At 40.4% G+C, this 14,132-nt stretch overlaps 1 protein-coding gene across 2 annotated transcripts in view; it reads right to left on the bottom strand.

Moving 5' to 3' along the window:
* Window positions 1-3,900: 3,900 nt before the first annotated feature.
* The window catches only part of MOB1B (MOB kinase activator 1B), a 70,739-nt gene continuing 60,507 nt past the window's right edge, over window positions 3,901-14,132 (bottom strand). For both annotated transcript variants that reach the window (XM_075929429.2, XM_006137033.5), the window contains exon 6: window positions 3,901-13,790. In XM_075929429.2, the coding sequence (XP_075785544.1) occupies window positions 13,713-13,790 (78 nt within the window). In that variant the 3' untranslated portion in view covers window positions 3,901-13,712. The remainder of the gene's footprint in view (window positions 13,791-14,132) is intronic.

Raw genomic sequence — 14,132 nt, 5'->3', positions numbered from 1 at the left:
AAAAACTTACTTAATTAGGAAATATCAGACATTTATATGTCCAGTATTTTCTCAATTTGTTTCCTGGACAGAACATTCAAATACCAGACTGTATCAGAGGCAGCAGTCCAGGTTGGCAGGTGGGAGCCAATTTAAAAACTGGCTCCCCGCACAGACTGACTCCTTTCTGCTGCCCCAATACAGAGGTAGCAGCATGGGGTGGCAGCAGCCTGTGTCAATGGAAGGCCTAAACTCCCCATGGACAGAGGCTGTACAGGCATCCCACAGAACAACTTCTGTCCGCAACGAGTCTGGTCCCACTGCAGACAGAGGCTGCTCTGCAGCAGCCTTCCCTACTCCCCCTGTGCCCACCTTCCGCAAAAGCAAAGCGGGAGAGGGGCAGAAAGGAGGCAGAGCACATGCTCCAGAGGAGCCAGCTTATACACTTTAAATTTACATATAAACAACAACTAAACTAGTCTAGAAGTGACTGTTATAGCTCTGTTAAATCTCCAAGCTTGCCCATTGTGAACTCAATGTTTCCAGAAGCCTAATTAAACAGATTTGGCCAAGTGCTCAAGCAATTAAATTGAAGTGGCTGCAGCTTGCTTATTAAAGCAATTAAACCATTACAAGTGCTCCCCTGGCCCAATTTGTTCAAGTATGAAAATTCTGTTTACAAATCTTGCAGCTGGAATTAAATTGTGTAGTGTGTATATCAAGAACTTTTTGGAGGGGTACTTTCTCAGATTTTAAATTTTGGTATAAGTCTAACTTTATGGGATAGGTACCATTCTTAAGCATTTGCAATACAGTAAATCTTGAATGTGTAGATTATTTCAGGACAGATCACTTTACCTCATTTGATCCTCAGTGTTCCAAAATGCTCTTAGATAGCAGGTCACGTAAAATACTCATGTGAGGTGTTTTGAAATTCATGTAAACTGTTTAGATGTTATCAGTGAGTCTTTTAATTAGAAGCAAAGAAATTATGCAGGTTTTATTTTAAAAATTTATAATACCATTCTCTTAATTTGGATATCAGCATGAAGATATAGCATCTAAATATGGAATAAAATACTTGACCTCCCAGCCGTGCAGTTTTTCAGACAGGTATTTATTTCTTGTGTGCTTTTTGTTGACCCCAATAGTTGGATTTGTTGAGATGTATCCAGGTGCTGGCGTCTATAAATTAAATGCTAAAAGCTTTTGTTCAATTGGGCTGTACAGAAGGAAGTTTTACAGAAGGGATTACAAAAGCATAGATGGAGTAAAATAGCATTATGGTTTTAAGTAGCTCTCTTACACCCTTCCCTTGAAAGCTGTTTAAATGGTTGCATATTGGCTCCTTTGAAAGGCTACCTGTAGCCTTTAGTTTAACGCTTACAGGTTATGATTTTTAAGAATACACAACAATTAAATTGAGCATCTCTTTAAAATGTGATAAAACTAAAATACGATTTACAATTCAAATACAATGAGATTAAGAAAACTGGTCTAGAATGTCATTGCAGAAAACATTAAAATCCCTCATACTCTGCAGACTGTCCCAGAACAAGGGTGGGCAATAATATTTAGTGGGGGGCCACTCAAAGATTTTGGATTTTTTGACCTGGTGCAGGGCCTGGGAGGGAGTATAGATAGGTGCAGGAGAGGATTCTGGCCTGGGGAAGAAGTGTAGGAGGGGGTACAGCATCTGAAAGGGAATTGTAACATGGGGGAAGGGTGTGCAGGGGGTTTGGATGGTGACGTGTGGGAGGGAGTTGGGGTGCAGAAGGAGCTGGGGTGCCAGAGGCAGGCTCTGCCTGGGAGCCACTTACCTAAGTATCTCCTGACCAGCAGCCCTGAAGCACCCCCAAGGCAGGCTGGACTCCCTGCCTGCTGCAGCCCCAAATCACTTTAAACTGCAGGCTGCTCCCTCCACATGGTTCTCAGCTCCAGGAGAGGGAGAGGCTTGCCATACCCTAAAGCCAATCTCTCAGCTCCTATTGATTGGTTGTTTCCAGCCAATAGGAACTGAGAGCGTGGGCTGTGTAGCAAGTGGTCAGTGTGGGGCATTCACAGTTCAATGATTAGGATAGTTGGAAAGATGGATACAGAGAAAAATCCTTCATCTCTGGACTGCTTTAGATTGTAGCAGTGCAGAACAACTAAATGAGAAGATGGAGATCCCCAGAATCATTCTGTGAAATTCAGACACTTTTGGGAAACTGACAGATTACTGTAGCTTTGCTTCCATTTGGGATTATAGACTCTGATTTACATGTACATATTTTTACCTGGTTTAGCCTCTCAGTAGCTTTCATTTCTTTTTCTTAGCTAATAAACCTTTTGATCGTTTACTATGGAATTTGGTACATGAATTGTCCTTGGTGTGAGATCTAGGATGCAATTCAACCTAATTGGTTGCTTGAGAGTAGGAGTAACCTGGAACATTTGTGATTTGTTTTTTCCTGTAAGTGACTATTTTATGACATAGTCCATCTTGTCTGGGTAGCAGTATGTAAAGAGACTTTGTGACTCCATTATTAAGCCCTTGTAATACTTTAAGAGTTTGTATTTGTCTTTGTGAAATCTAATTATAGAACATATCACCAATTTGGGATATCTGCCCTGCATTTGATAGTCTGCCCTGAGCCACTGTAGACAGTGTGATAATGGCATCAAAAATGTCTCCAAGGAGCAGTCATGTAGTTAGTTACCACTTAAGGTTCATCAAGACAACTCTTAGAATCCATGAGTTACATGCAGGTGATTTAAGTCATGACAATATTCAACGCTTTCTGAAAGCACAAAATTGGAAAATGCTATATAAACCCAGGTGTACAAAAGGAACTATATTAGACAATTTTGGCTAGCCACTTAAGGTGACCAACTTTCTTGTACAGTACCAATACTAGTTAATATATGGGCTATGATTTGTCATTTTCTTGTTTAATGTTTTAATGTCTGTGATTTGCTATTCGGATTCTTTTAAAATTAACTCTAATTTGGCAGATATTTATTATTTGTAGTATGGTAGTGCCTAGAGGCCCCACTGGAAACTGGTGTTCCAACGTGCTAGATAGCATACATACATAGTGATCTGAGGAAGTGGGTCTGGCCCACGAAAGCTCATCATCTAATAAACCATCTTGTTAGTCTTTAAAGTGCTACATTGTCCTGCATTTTGCTTCAGCTACCCCAGACTAACACGGCTACATTTCTATCACTATTATACATAGTAAGAGGCAGTCCTGACCTCAAAGTGCTTACAGCGTTAATAGACAATACAAAGGGCAGAAGCATTCTTGTTAGCTTACTTAAGCAGGTAGGGAGGAGGGGAGTGATCAAAGAGTTGGAGTACTGAAAGGACTGGATGTCATAAGGCTTTGAAACCCAAGAAATATGGCTGCTGCCAAGCTTACCTGTGGACTAAGGGGAGATGATGTGGTTTGTAAGAAGCAGTTGTGAAAAGTAAAATCTGAAATCTCAGATTAGTGCACAAGCTGAATACATTGTGGGAATGTGGATTGTTCTAATTGGTATAAAATGCCATGGTTATGACTTAAATGGCAATCTGTTGTATAAAATAATTGTCATAAAAAGCATTCAAAATAATCCCAGTAGGGAGGCCAACACTTCAGTCAATGGGCCAGTGAGTCTTCTCAAGTGGTACAGTGCTGATTCAATCTACATTTCAGGTTTCTCTCACCTTTTCTAAATTATCATTTCAACTCATGAAATAAGGAAATTCTTTTATTGCTATTGGGTCTGCCTGTAATACAAATATTCACAAATTCAGATGAGTTATTTACAAAGCCTTAATTTGTAGATAGAATGTTCATATGTGTACAATATACAGCTATATAACTAACTGAGTTCTACCTACAAATCTAAAATTTGAGTTAAACATGTCTGGGAAGAAAAAGGACAATCATGGTCAAACATAGCTATTTATTTTTTTCTTATAAACAGCATTCACTTTCTTACTGAAAAATCCTAGAATTTAAATATTTTTTCATCCCATCACATACAGCAATCTGTATACATTATTTACATCTCTCAAACAGGTTGCAGATTTTCAGACATTCAACTTTTTCTTTTTAATCAAAAGCTGTTTTGATCTAAAACTAAAATACCAATCAATGATTACAAACTGAAGCAATATTGGCACAGTTAGCTTACAGTATGGATTCCCATTTTGCATTTTATAATTTACATCTATTTTTACTTCCAGCTGCTTTAAGATGTATAAAGAAGTGAATATGAAGGTTATAGTGTTGCTTTTGCAATACCCTTTTTCCTCTGGCAATTACTTTTTATTCAAACTTCATTCACTTTTATTGCATTCTTCTTTCATCTCCATTGTACATCAAGGTATTGCTTCCAGTGGTAGTATTTATCAGTAACAACTCCAGCATATAGGAAGAATCAAAAACAGCAAATAAGTGTTCCCTCCAAGACTTGTGTCCCAAAATGTCCTAGTTGCACATGTACAAAAATGCGTAGTTTAATGGCTATAAAAATAATTTCTCCTAAAATACAGTCATCTATGAAGAATAATTTAAGGAGAGTTCTAAAAACAAAACTATTAAAAAAAACTTAGTTGTTTTGCAGTCTTCAATTGCTAACAGGAAACTATATTTTGAGAGAAAAAATGTGCATAACACTCAGAATGTCCATGTTAGTTATCTACTAAAAAGATGAAACTTAAAACTTTTACCGTTTTAGAACCTTGCCATTAAAAATTCTAGTGATTCAGTTTGGAAAACTCAAATGAAGTTACCCATCAAGAAAACAAGCCTCTACATAACAGTGGGAATTTTCTAGTGGAAGAAACAGGCAGGTCTATAGTCATGCCATACTTTTAACAGTCCAGCTGAAAATTGCTGTTTTACATACAGTAATATAGCACTCCAGAAAAAAATCATCACTGTTGGCTGGCACAAAGAACATCTCAAAATGAAAAGTTTTTAATAAATCTTTGTATGGCGCTTCAGGGTAAAGGGGCTGAGAAAGAAAAAGGAGGAATCTGAAAGATAAAGGAAGTCAGTAGCAGCAAATAGGCATCTTATACCTGTGAAATGAGTTTCAGAGAGAGTGCTCAGTTCCAAAATACTAAATAGACAGCAGTATCCCTCGTTTTTTATCTTAAGGTAAATGCAAAAGTTCAAAGTTCTACATTGCATAGTAAGCAGTAAAATAAACTTGAGACACTTGCAAACAGGCTATGTGCCTCTTTTAAAATGATTTTATTTCTTCCCATCTACTATGTTGGACATCAGTTCAGCTACCAGCATCAATCCGACATGGCATATTTTCTCCACTTGTGCAGGTAACTTTGATTCCTGTCTTCACTAAAAAAAGAGTTTAAATGTTTCTGTAACTGGCATTAATCTACCATCCTAATTATATAAATTCCTGGGATCAAATTCAGCTCTGGCATAAGATAGCAAAACATAAGTAGTCGAGTAAGCCAGCACTGGTCTCATCTTAAGGTAGATTATTTCTTGAAGTTACCACCCAAATCACCAATATGATCAAACATGCTGGTAGCTGAAAAAGAGCAAAACCTGTTAAAAACCTTATTAAACTGTTAGGCCTTAACCTGTAAAGGAAGCATCACCAGGTCAGTTATGGCTTGCATGGTTCTGCTCCCAGTACCAACAAAGCCCAATGCTCCAATGTTTAATATCAAAACAAAATAAAATGTGTAACAGAGTATCCCTTGCTAACATGGATCTAGCCTAGTACTGTGGTTTGTTTTTTTCAGAGATACTGTTCTGTTACCAACTTTACTAAAGTCCAGCTGAGTTTAAAAACCAAAACGGCTTTTGCTTTTGATGTGCCCATGTTTACAGGTGTAAACACACTCAATTCTGGTCCCAAGTCTTTTGCAAAAACATATGAAAATTAAAAGCTGTTAAGTATAATACACAAAAGGGATACTCTATCCTATGCACCCCATCTAGATGCTTCACGGTTAGTATAATTAAAATATATTCAAATAGCTTTCTTTCAGACAGTGATCTCCAGACTTTTAAGTATATATACAGAAGTTAGTGTTAAAAAAGGTTTCCACCAGCCACTTTTCACAATCTACATTTCATATTTAGTGCATGCTATTGATGTCTTAATTGCAAAGTTGGTTTTCCCTATTCAAAGGTAATGTAGTTTTAAGAGCCAACATTATGTGTATGAATAGTGACAGAATTAATGGCCTTCTAGAGGCCAAACAATAAATGGATCAGGAGAATAAAATGCCCGTGTAAGACTAATGTTCTACACATTAAATTCTAATATAAGAGTGTGTGAAATGCAGAAGCGTGTCTTGAATTTTTATAGCTGCTGTTCTAAGAGATCAAATAACAAGAGTGAGGAGACAGACCATCAAAATAAATAGAGCTGCTACTCAGTAAATCCCTGCTTTTAAACCTGGGATATTAAGCTTTCAACTCTGTTTCTCATTAGATCATATACAAACACCTTTTACGGCTCCCATGCTTTTTAAAAAAATGTCTTCCATGCCTGCAAGATCTTAATAGAGAATGCTAATCCAAATAAACATGTCAACTGTTTTTTGAAGGAGCTATCAGGTACACACCTTTCTCATCTCCATATACAGCACAGGACTAACTATGGCCACATCTACATTGCAAAAGTATGTCAGCATACAGCCGCTGCACTTAGTATATTGCTTGCGTGCATATGGGGCACCAAACATCAGTGATATATTTCCCTCCAGGAGCACTTGTATCAATGCAGACTGTGGTTCATCATGGATAATATCCCAACTCACAACCATCCAGCATCTTTTGAGAAGTTGTGGCAATGCATAATGTGACAGAAAGGAGTTCCATAGGATAACTGAGTGGCATGGGCTCAACTTTCCAGTTTGCAACTGTCTATCTCATATGCCATCTGTATCCCACAATCTTTGAGACTTTTTTTTCCCAAAATCCAAGAAACTTGAGCAGCTCTCCTTGCTGTCAACCATCTCTAACAAAAGCACAGATCTTGCACAGTTCTGCACTATTTTAACGAGCACTGCAAGCACAAGGTGCAAGAGCTTCTGTAACTGCAGAACTGCAAGAAGAGGTGCAGGGAACTTGATTCCTTGGATAACAAATTGCTGTGGGAAACAGGGAGAACCCAATCAAAGTGGTTGTTGGCATTCACAGAGCAGCTGCAGGTAGTGAAGCACCACTTCTGGGCCCAAGAAACAAGCACTGACTGCATCATGATGCAGGTTTGGGATGATGAGCAGTGGCTGCAGAACTTTCGTATGTGCAAGGCCACGTTCCTGCATCTGTTAGCTGAGCTCATCCCTGCCCTGCTATGCAGGACTGAAACACTGAAACACAGTGTGCAAAGTATAGCAGATGCTTCTGCAGGAGGATCCCAAACTGTGGTGGTGCAACAGGTGGCATGCATATTCCAGTTTTGGGACCAGACCACCTTGCCACAGAGTGCATCAACAGAACAGTTTACTTTTCTAGGGTTATGCAAGAGCTGGTGAGATGCTTCACCAACATCAGTGTGGGCTGATCAAAGAAGATGCATGATTCTTGCTTCTTTAAGAACACAGAACTGATCAGAAAGCTGTGTGCAGGAATTGTCTTTCCTGACCGGTAGATTACCATTGGGAATGTTGAAATGCCAACAGCGATCCTGCTTATCCTAGCTTATTCCTTGCTCCCTTGGCTCATGAAACCATATAATGGCCACAGTGACAACACAAGGAATGCTTGAACTACCAGTTCAGCAGGTGTAGAATGAGGACTTCCTTTGGAGATGGGAAAGGATATTGGTGTTGTTTACTCACAAGATGGAATCTAGTGAGAAAAATATCCCAATGACGATAGCGGCCTGCTGTATCCTGTATGATATCTGTGAAGCAAAAGAAGAAAAGTTTCCAACAGGGTGGAGGTAGAGCAGCTGTCTGCTGAATTTCAGCTATTGCAACATCTCATTGTGGAGCTATATGGCTCAGGGAAGGTTTGAAAGACCATTTTAATAGTGAGCCAGAGTGCAGTGTGTTGTAGTATTGTGGTCAACCTAGCACTACTATTTGGCAGTCTACAACAAATTGTGTGGCGACTACTGTATATATAGGAATATAATATTGTTAATCCACCAATTCATTTTGTTTGTGAATGATTTTATGAGTTGTGTGATGCTGTACAGTAACTGGCAATTGGTGATTTTCAGAAGTGTGAACACTAGCCAGCATATGCCGTGAACTTATAAAGATTAGGATTCCAAATAACAGACTTTTATTCTGTAACAAAATTGGAAAAAAAAAAACCCAAAACAAAAATCCAAACATTTAAAAAGCAAATGCATTTAAAACTTAATGGAAGTCTATTAAATCAAGAGAACAGAACTTAGGAAGGAGGAAAGAACATTCACGTCCATTTCAGCTACAAAGATACAAACCAAGGCTTCTATAGGTCACTGTGTGCAAAGCTGTGCTTGTTTTTAATGTGGCCCGGAATGGAGTGCCAGGGCTAGTTTGGCAACCCATGATGCTACACAGAATGTTGGGGTGGGGTGCAGAAGGGCCTTGATATTGAGTTCTCAATGGGCTGCCTAGGATTGTTGCACCAGAGACTTTAGCATCTCTGTTTGAAGCCTGAGACATCCCATTCAGTTCTCATGCATCTCCCTCTCCTTTTCATGGGCCTTTCTTCCCTCCACTCTAGCTTCCAGGCTATCTGCAATGATCATCCTTGTGCCAGTGCCCACAGTCCAATGCACCGATGGCTTGCAGGATCACGTGTCATCCTGACTTTTCTTCTTTCTCTTCCTTATCTGACGCGGGTGTTCTGCAGGTAAGGCGGGGAAGACCACAATGGTAGCAGATTGCAGATAATGCCACATATTCACTATGTGGAAAGTGAAACACCACGTGCTGAACTCCATCCCAATGTACCCCGAACATTTTCAGCACTGCATTCTCACTTCTACTCAGCACTGCTCGTGCACAGTGTCAGTCCTGCACAGTAAGGGGCAATGAAGGAAGAATTGCTCAACTGCATGCTTCTTGCAGTATGGGGCAAGAGCGCTGAATTCTGGCACCGTATTCCATGGGTGATGGTGATTTTAGCTACTCCCTCACTCCTGAGTCAGACAGAACACAGCAGCTGCTGTTGTCCAGAAGCTGCCCAGGTCTCTATGCTGCTAGCCCACATACTTCAATAGTGCCTGCTGATGTTATCGCTAAGTGGCATGGGCAAGTGTCCGACCATACCACTAGAAGTAAGTTAGCCCTACCTAGAAACATTTGGCAGAAGATTGCAGCGTTCCTCCACAAAAGTTTCACTGAGATTTCTCCAGAGGATTCATGCAACGACCCATGCACATAAACAAATTGCCCGGCATGCCCCCCTCAACTCTAGAGGGGAAGGAAATGCAACAGCAACTCTCTTTTTCTCGGTTGTACCACTCCTTCTTTCTTGTGCTAGAAATTAACGACAACTCTAAAGAAGTGTCCTGCTACTTGTTGGGGAACGGGGTCTCTGTTAGTGAAAAAAAACTACACACCTGAGGTTTCATCCCCTGCACCTGTGTTCAACGGGTGAGGCTGGCTGAACTGTGTTGGAAACAAAACTGGCCCTTGTTTGCTGGGCATTTGGATCCAGTGCCTGCCAAACCTCTCCTCTTCGTCATCCAGCACCTCCTCCTCATAGTTCACAGCCTAGGTCTGTGACTCAGGCTCCTCAGAGGTATCCTCAGTGCTTTTAGAGGGGCTGATGGTTTCTCCACCAAACATGGCATGCAGCAATTTGTCAATGTGGCAGGTCTGTAGCTTGGCAGTGGACTGATTGTGGGCCTCCATGGCTTTCTGACATGCCTATCACAGGTCCTTGGCTTTCATGCAGCTGGTCTGCAGCTCCCTATATCTCTCTTCTCCTGCAGCCCCTGAGCAATCTGTTCATAGATGACCATGTTTTTACTGGGAGCTCAGAACTGTCTGTGCACAGCCTCGTGTCCCTAAAGGCCCAGATCAAATGCCTCCTGTGTACTCCAGGCAGGCGCACATCCAAAGCATGTAGCTCAGCATTATCAGCTAAGCATTTGCACTGACCAATGGAAAGCTGCAAGGGGTGCGTGCCACGCCAGGGAAAGGAATTTCAAAACTCACGGGGTTTGGAGGGGAGGGGGTCACCAACATGCTTCTGGCTTCTGTGCCACCTCAGCCACGGAATTCACTATGCCAGCCAGAGCAATCAGTGCGAGGCAGCTGCTAGAGGACAGCAGTAGCCAACATAAGAAATGAAGTGATTACATTCAGGCCAGATCTACACTGATGGAGAAAACGGATGCAACTACAGCTACGTGAACTGCGTAGCTGGAGTTGACAAGCCTTGCGTCAATTTTCTGGGGCGACTTCACAGCAGGAGAAATGCTCCCATCGACTTCCCTTTCTCCTTGCGACAGTGAGAAGTACTGGTACCAATGGAGGTGCCCTCAGCATTTGATTTAGCAGGTCTTTTCTAAACCCTCTAAATTGAACCCCAGAAAAATCTATGGCCAGAGCGTCGATCCTCCGGTGAGTTGAGACAGGGCCTCAGTGTGTCCAGTTAATCACTTCGACCATGGCTCTATGCCACTTAGGGAGGTGGTGTTATTAAGCTGGCACAGCAGGGTACTTATGACATTGGGAGCTGAATTTAAATGAAGACACGTGCACAATGAGACCAACATATGCTGCCTTTTGTCAACCTAATTTTGTATGTAGACCAGGCCAAAGCCAAGTGTCTCCTAGAGATGAGAGAAGATTAGCAATGATCAAAATATTTTTCATCTTGCCAGAAGCATAATCTGCACACTGAACACCCACACTGGCCTGTAAACCGATTCTGATCACAGTAAGTTCAGCAAAGCTGTTTTCAGTGGAAATGAAAACTAACGATGCAGATGCTGCTAGCTTTTAAAAGCGGTATCATTTACGCCTCCATACAATTAAAAGCCTGTCAGTCTATTTCCATTATAAGCCCCTGATCTTCAGCTATAAAACTTTTTCAGACTAAAGCAAAGCATAAAAGGATACAGACCCAAGTGCAATTTAAAAATGTGGTTTTCTTCAAATCTGAAGTGGTTTAGAAGAGTTTGTTCTGTTTAAATTTTAGGGGATGATTCTGCCTTCCAAATATTCAGATGGATGCCTTTATGGGCCCCGTAATTCAAAACAGAAAGGCTTCAGAGCCATTTGATCTATTAATTATCCAGTAACTAAAAGACCCTTGGACCATAACAGATCTACAGTTAACTATGGCTCGAGTTCTGAAATTGGATTTAGTACCTGGATCAGTTATCTGTCCCATCCCACACAGAAATAGCCTCCAAGCAACTCACAAATACACAGAAAAAGTATTAAAACAAATACTCAGGCACCAACTTGCACAGTGCAAGCAAGATAAGCATACAGTTCCCTGTTATCTTACTCAATATAGGAGACAAAAACCAGTCCCTTTGATGGGCACAGCACAGTTTGCTTACAAGGATGAAGGGGAGCACAGGGGACCTCCAATACTCGAATGAGAAGTGGGGGACTGGTTCTTGTGCAAACCAGTACATAGCAGCCTAAAAACGGACATGTTCTGACACTGAGTGCATTCAATCAGACATATAGTCAGATAATCTGATGCACACCCAAGATGCCTTTGCTGTGGAACATTCCACTGACCATATGGCCTCCTGAAGTCATCTACACAATGCTGTGCTCTTCCTAGTAGTACTAGGCCAGAGCCTATAAATCCTTGGATCAGTGAGTGAGTTGGTAAAATGCTGGGTGTGAATATTCCAGTAATAGGAAAACAAATTGCTCTTTTTACTTCTTTCAGATGTAGGAAGTTTTCAAAGGTCTTCTCAAAAGAAGAGGGTGGCTCTGTTTGATTTTTTTCACATAAGGGAGAGACTGGAACATCGGCAATTGAGAGGGGATGGGATTTTTTTGTTCAAATATTTGAATGAAAATCAATCTACGTGAAAGTTTCCAACATCTTGACCCTCCAACTGTTGCTTCAAAAGGTTCCCACTCAAGCATCTCAAGCAGGCATCCAGAAAAAAAACAGGTAGACAAGACCTGATATTTCTAATAGAAGAAAGCAAAAGAATGGCAGGTGCCACTCCTTTTCACCCCACTCCCCATTTTTGAGGAATATCTTTCAGAGCTAGAGATCACAAAAAAGGGGGAAAAAAAACCAACCCCAACTGTTTCCACTATCTCTTGGCAGCATCTCCTTAAGGCCAACAACACCATGCACTGTAATTTGACCTATAAATCCAAGGCATAGATCATCCAACATACATGCAAGGGATTCATATATCTTAAAGAAACATTTTGATGAAGCTGAAGAAAGCATGAGTTTCACATAGCTGCAGGACGGAAATGTCCATATTAGTTGTCAGTAGACCACTTGGTGGTGGCCCATGGAAATGCCTTGTCACATGGTACTGGTTCTCCAAGTTTCCAGTTCGAGTGAAGCAGGACCAGAAATGGAGGGAGAGATGAAATAAAAGAAAAAGGAGGTTGTGTGATTTTTCCTCAAAAAGAACAAAAGCATTCGTCGCACTAAAGACTGCTAAAAATATACAAATATGACTTAATGTAACTTTCCCCATGTAAGCAATTGCTGAAGTTGCCAGAGACTTCATATAATTACGAATGAGATGGGATGCAGGCATTGTGATTGCAACCAGGAAGTGGTGCACAAGGCAGTCTTTCTGCAAAGAGAGGTTCTCTTGTGAAAAAGCTTGAGACTCTAAACTCTAATCTCAAGTTAGCTTTTTACTGTTTGTGTTTAAATAGCATCACTCCAGGGGATTCTAAAGGAGATTTTTCTTCATGTTACCTACATGTCTTTTTATTATACTAAATAGATCTTTCCTTCTCACTAAATACACTTTTGCAAAGTGATTGGCTCATCTGGGAAATGGTATTGAAGGATGTAATGAAACTTATAATACATTAGACTGGCCTGAACTGATATTTATATTAACAGAATAAATAAGTTACAAGCACGAAAAAACTACAGTGAAAGGGAGAGCCAGCCCTCTGCTATTCTGAACTGTCCATGATTTTAAAATCTTTATCATTTAGATCTGGTGCTTAGGATAATATCTGTGGTGTCACCATCACTATAAAATTTTACTTTTGGGGGGGATTTGAAATACCTACTTTTGAGACGCTCCATATTCACCTCTTTTTAAAAAATGATACTTTGTATTAAAAGCTGGAGATCACTGATTTAAGTAAGTTATGGCTTTTGTACTTTAAGCATATACGTATTAACCAAGCATCGGTAAGTGTCCTGGATAGGATGTATTTTCTTTTTCCAGCAATGTTCAATATTGTGTGTGCTTTGCACCTCAGAAGTGAGTCTGCCAAGGCACTTAGAGAATGTAAGTCTTTTAGGGACTTCGTGAGAATGGGCTACAATGGACACAAAACAGAACCCATCCACCAGCAGTGTCAAATCCCCCAACAAGCATACTTCCTTTATAAAAACACTCAAAATCTACCAAAAATCCACAGTGAGGAAAAAAAAATCCCATTTACTGCATGTCACTAAAAGACAAAGATTTCCCCTAATAAAAGCACAAAGAATGAATCTTGGCCGCCTGTAAGAACAGAACAAGGTTTTGTTTTGTTTTCAAAACAGAACACCCTCCCCCCCCCCAAAAAAAAAAAATACCGCGCGCTTGTTTAAAGAAGCAAGTGATTTCCACAAATCCACTTTCTTTTATCTATCTTTAGAGGTCAGTTTTTCAATCAGTTCTTGAAGAGGAGCCAGCTCTCTTCTGTCAATAAGGTTGAATTCCTGTAAGGGGGGGGGAAGAAACATTTTACTTGTACAGGTAATGGAGCATTAGTATCAACTTAGCGTTTAAGTATAAAGTTACTCTGCAGTTTGTAATCTTAAAGTCCAGGCTTACCTATTAGCTTTAATTTCTAGGTAGGTGATTCAAATTCAGTCTAGGTCACCAATGATTAAACATTCTTATAATCATCAAAAGGCTGTTCAGAAACCTATGTGAAATGAATTAGTGTGCTCACTAAAGTGCCTGGTAGATCCATATTCAAAAAAGATTTCACTTCACTCTTGGTAAAGTCCTTTCTCAGATCCTATTCTGCATCCAACAATGCAGCTCAGACAGTTTTC

Source organism: Pelodiscus sinensis, chromosome 4 (genome assembly GCF_052426305.1).
Source record: "Pelodiscus sinensis isolate ZL-2025 chromosome 4, ASM5242630v1, whole genome shotgun sequence".
Taxonomy (NCBI): Eukaryota; Metazoa; Chordata; order Testudines; family Trionychidae; genus Pelodiscus; species Pelodiscus sinensis.
Note: the sequence above shows the minus strand (reverse complement) of the source record. Positions and strands in the feature narration are given on the sequence as shown.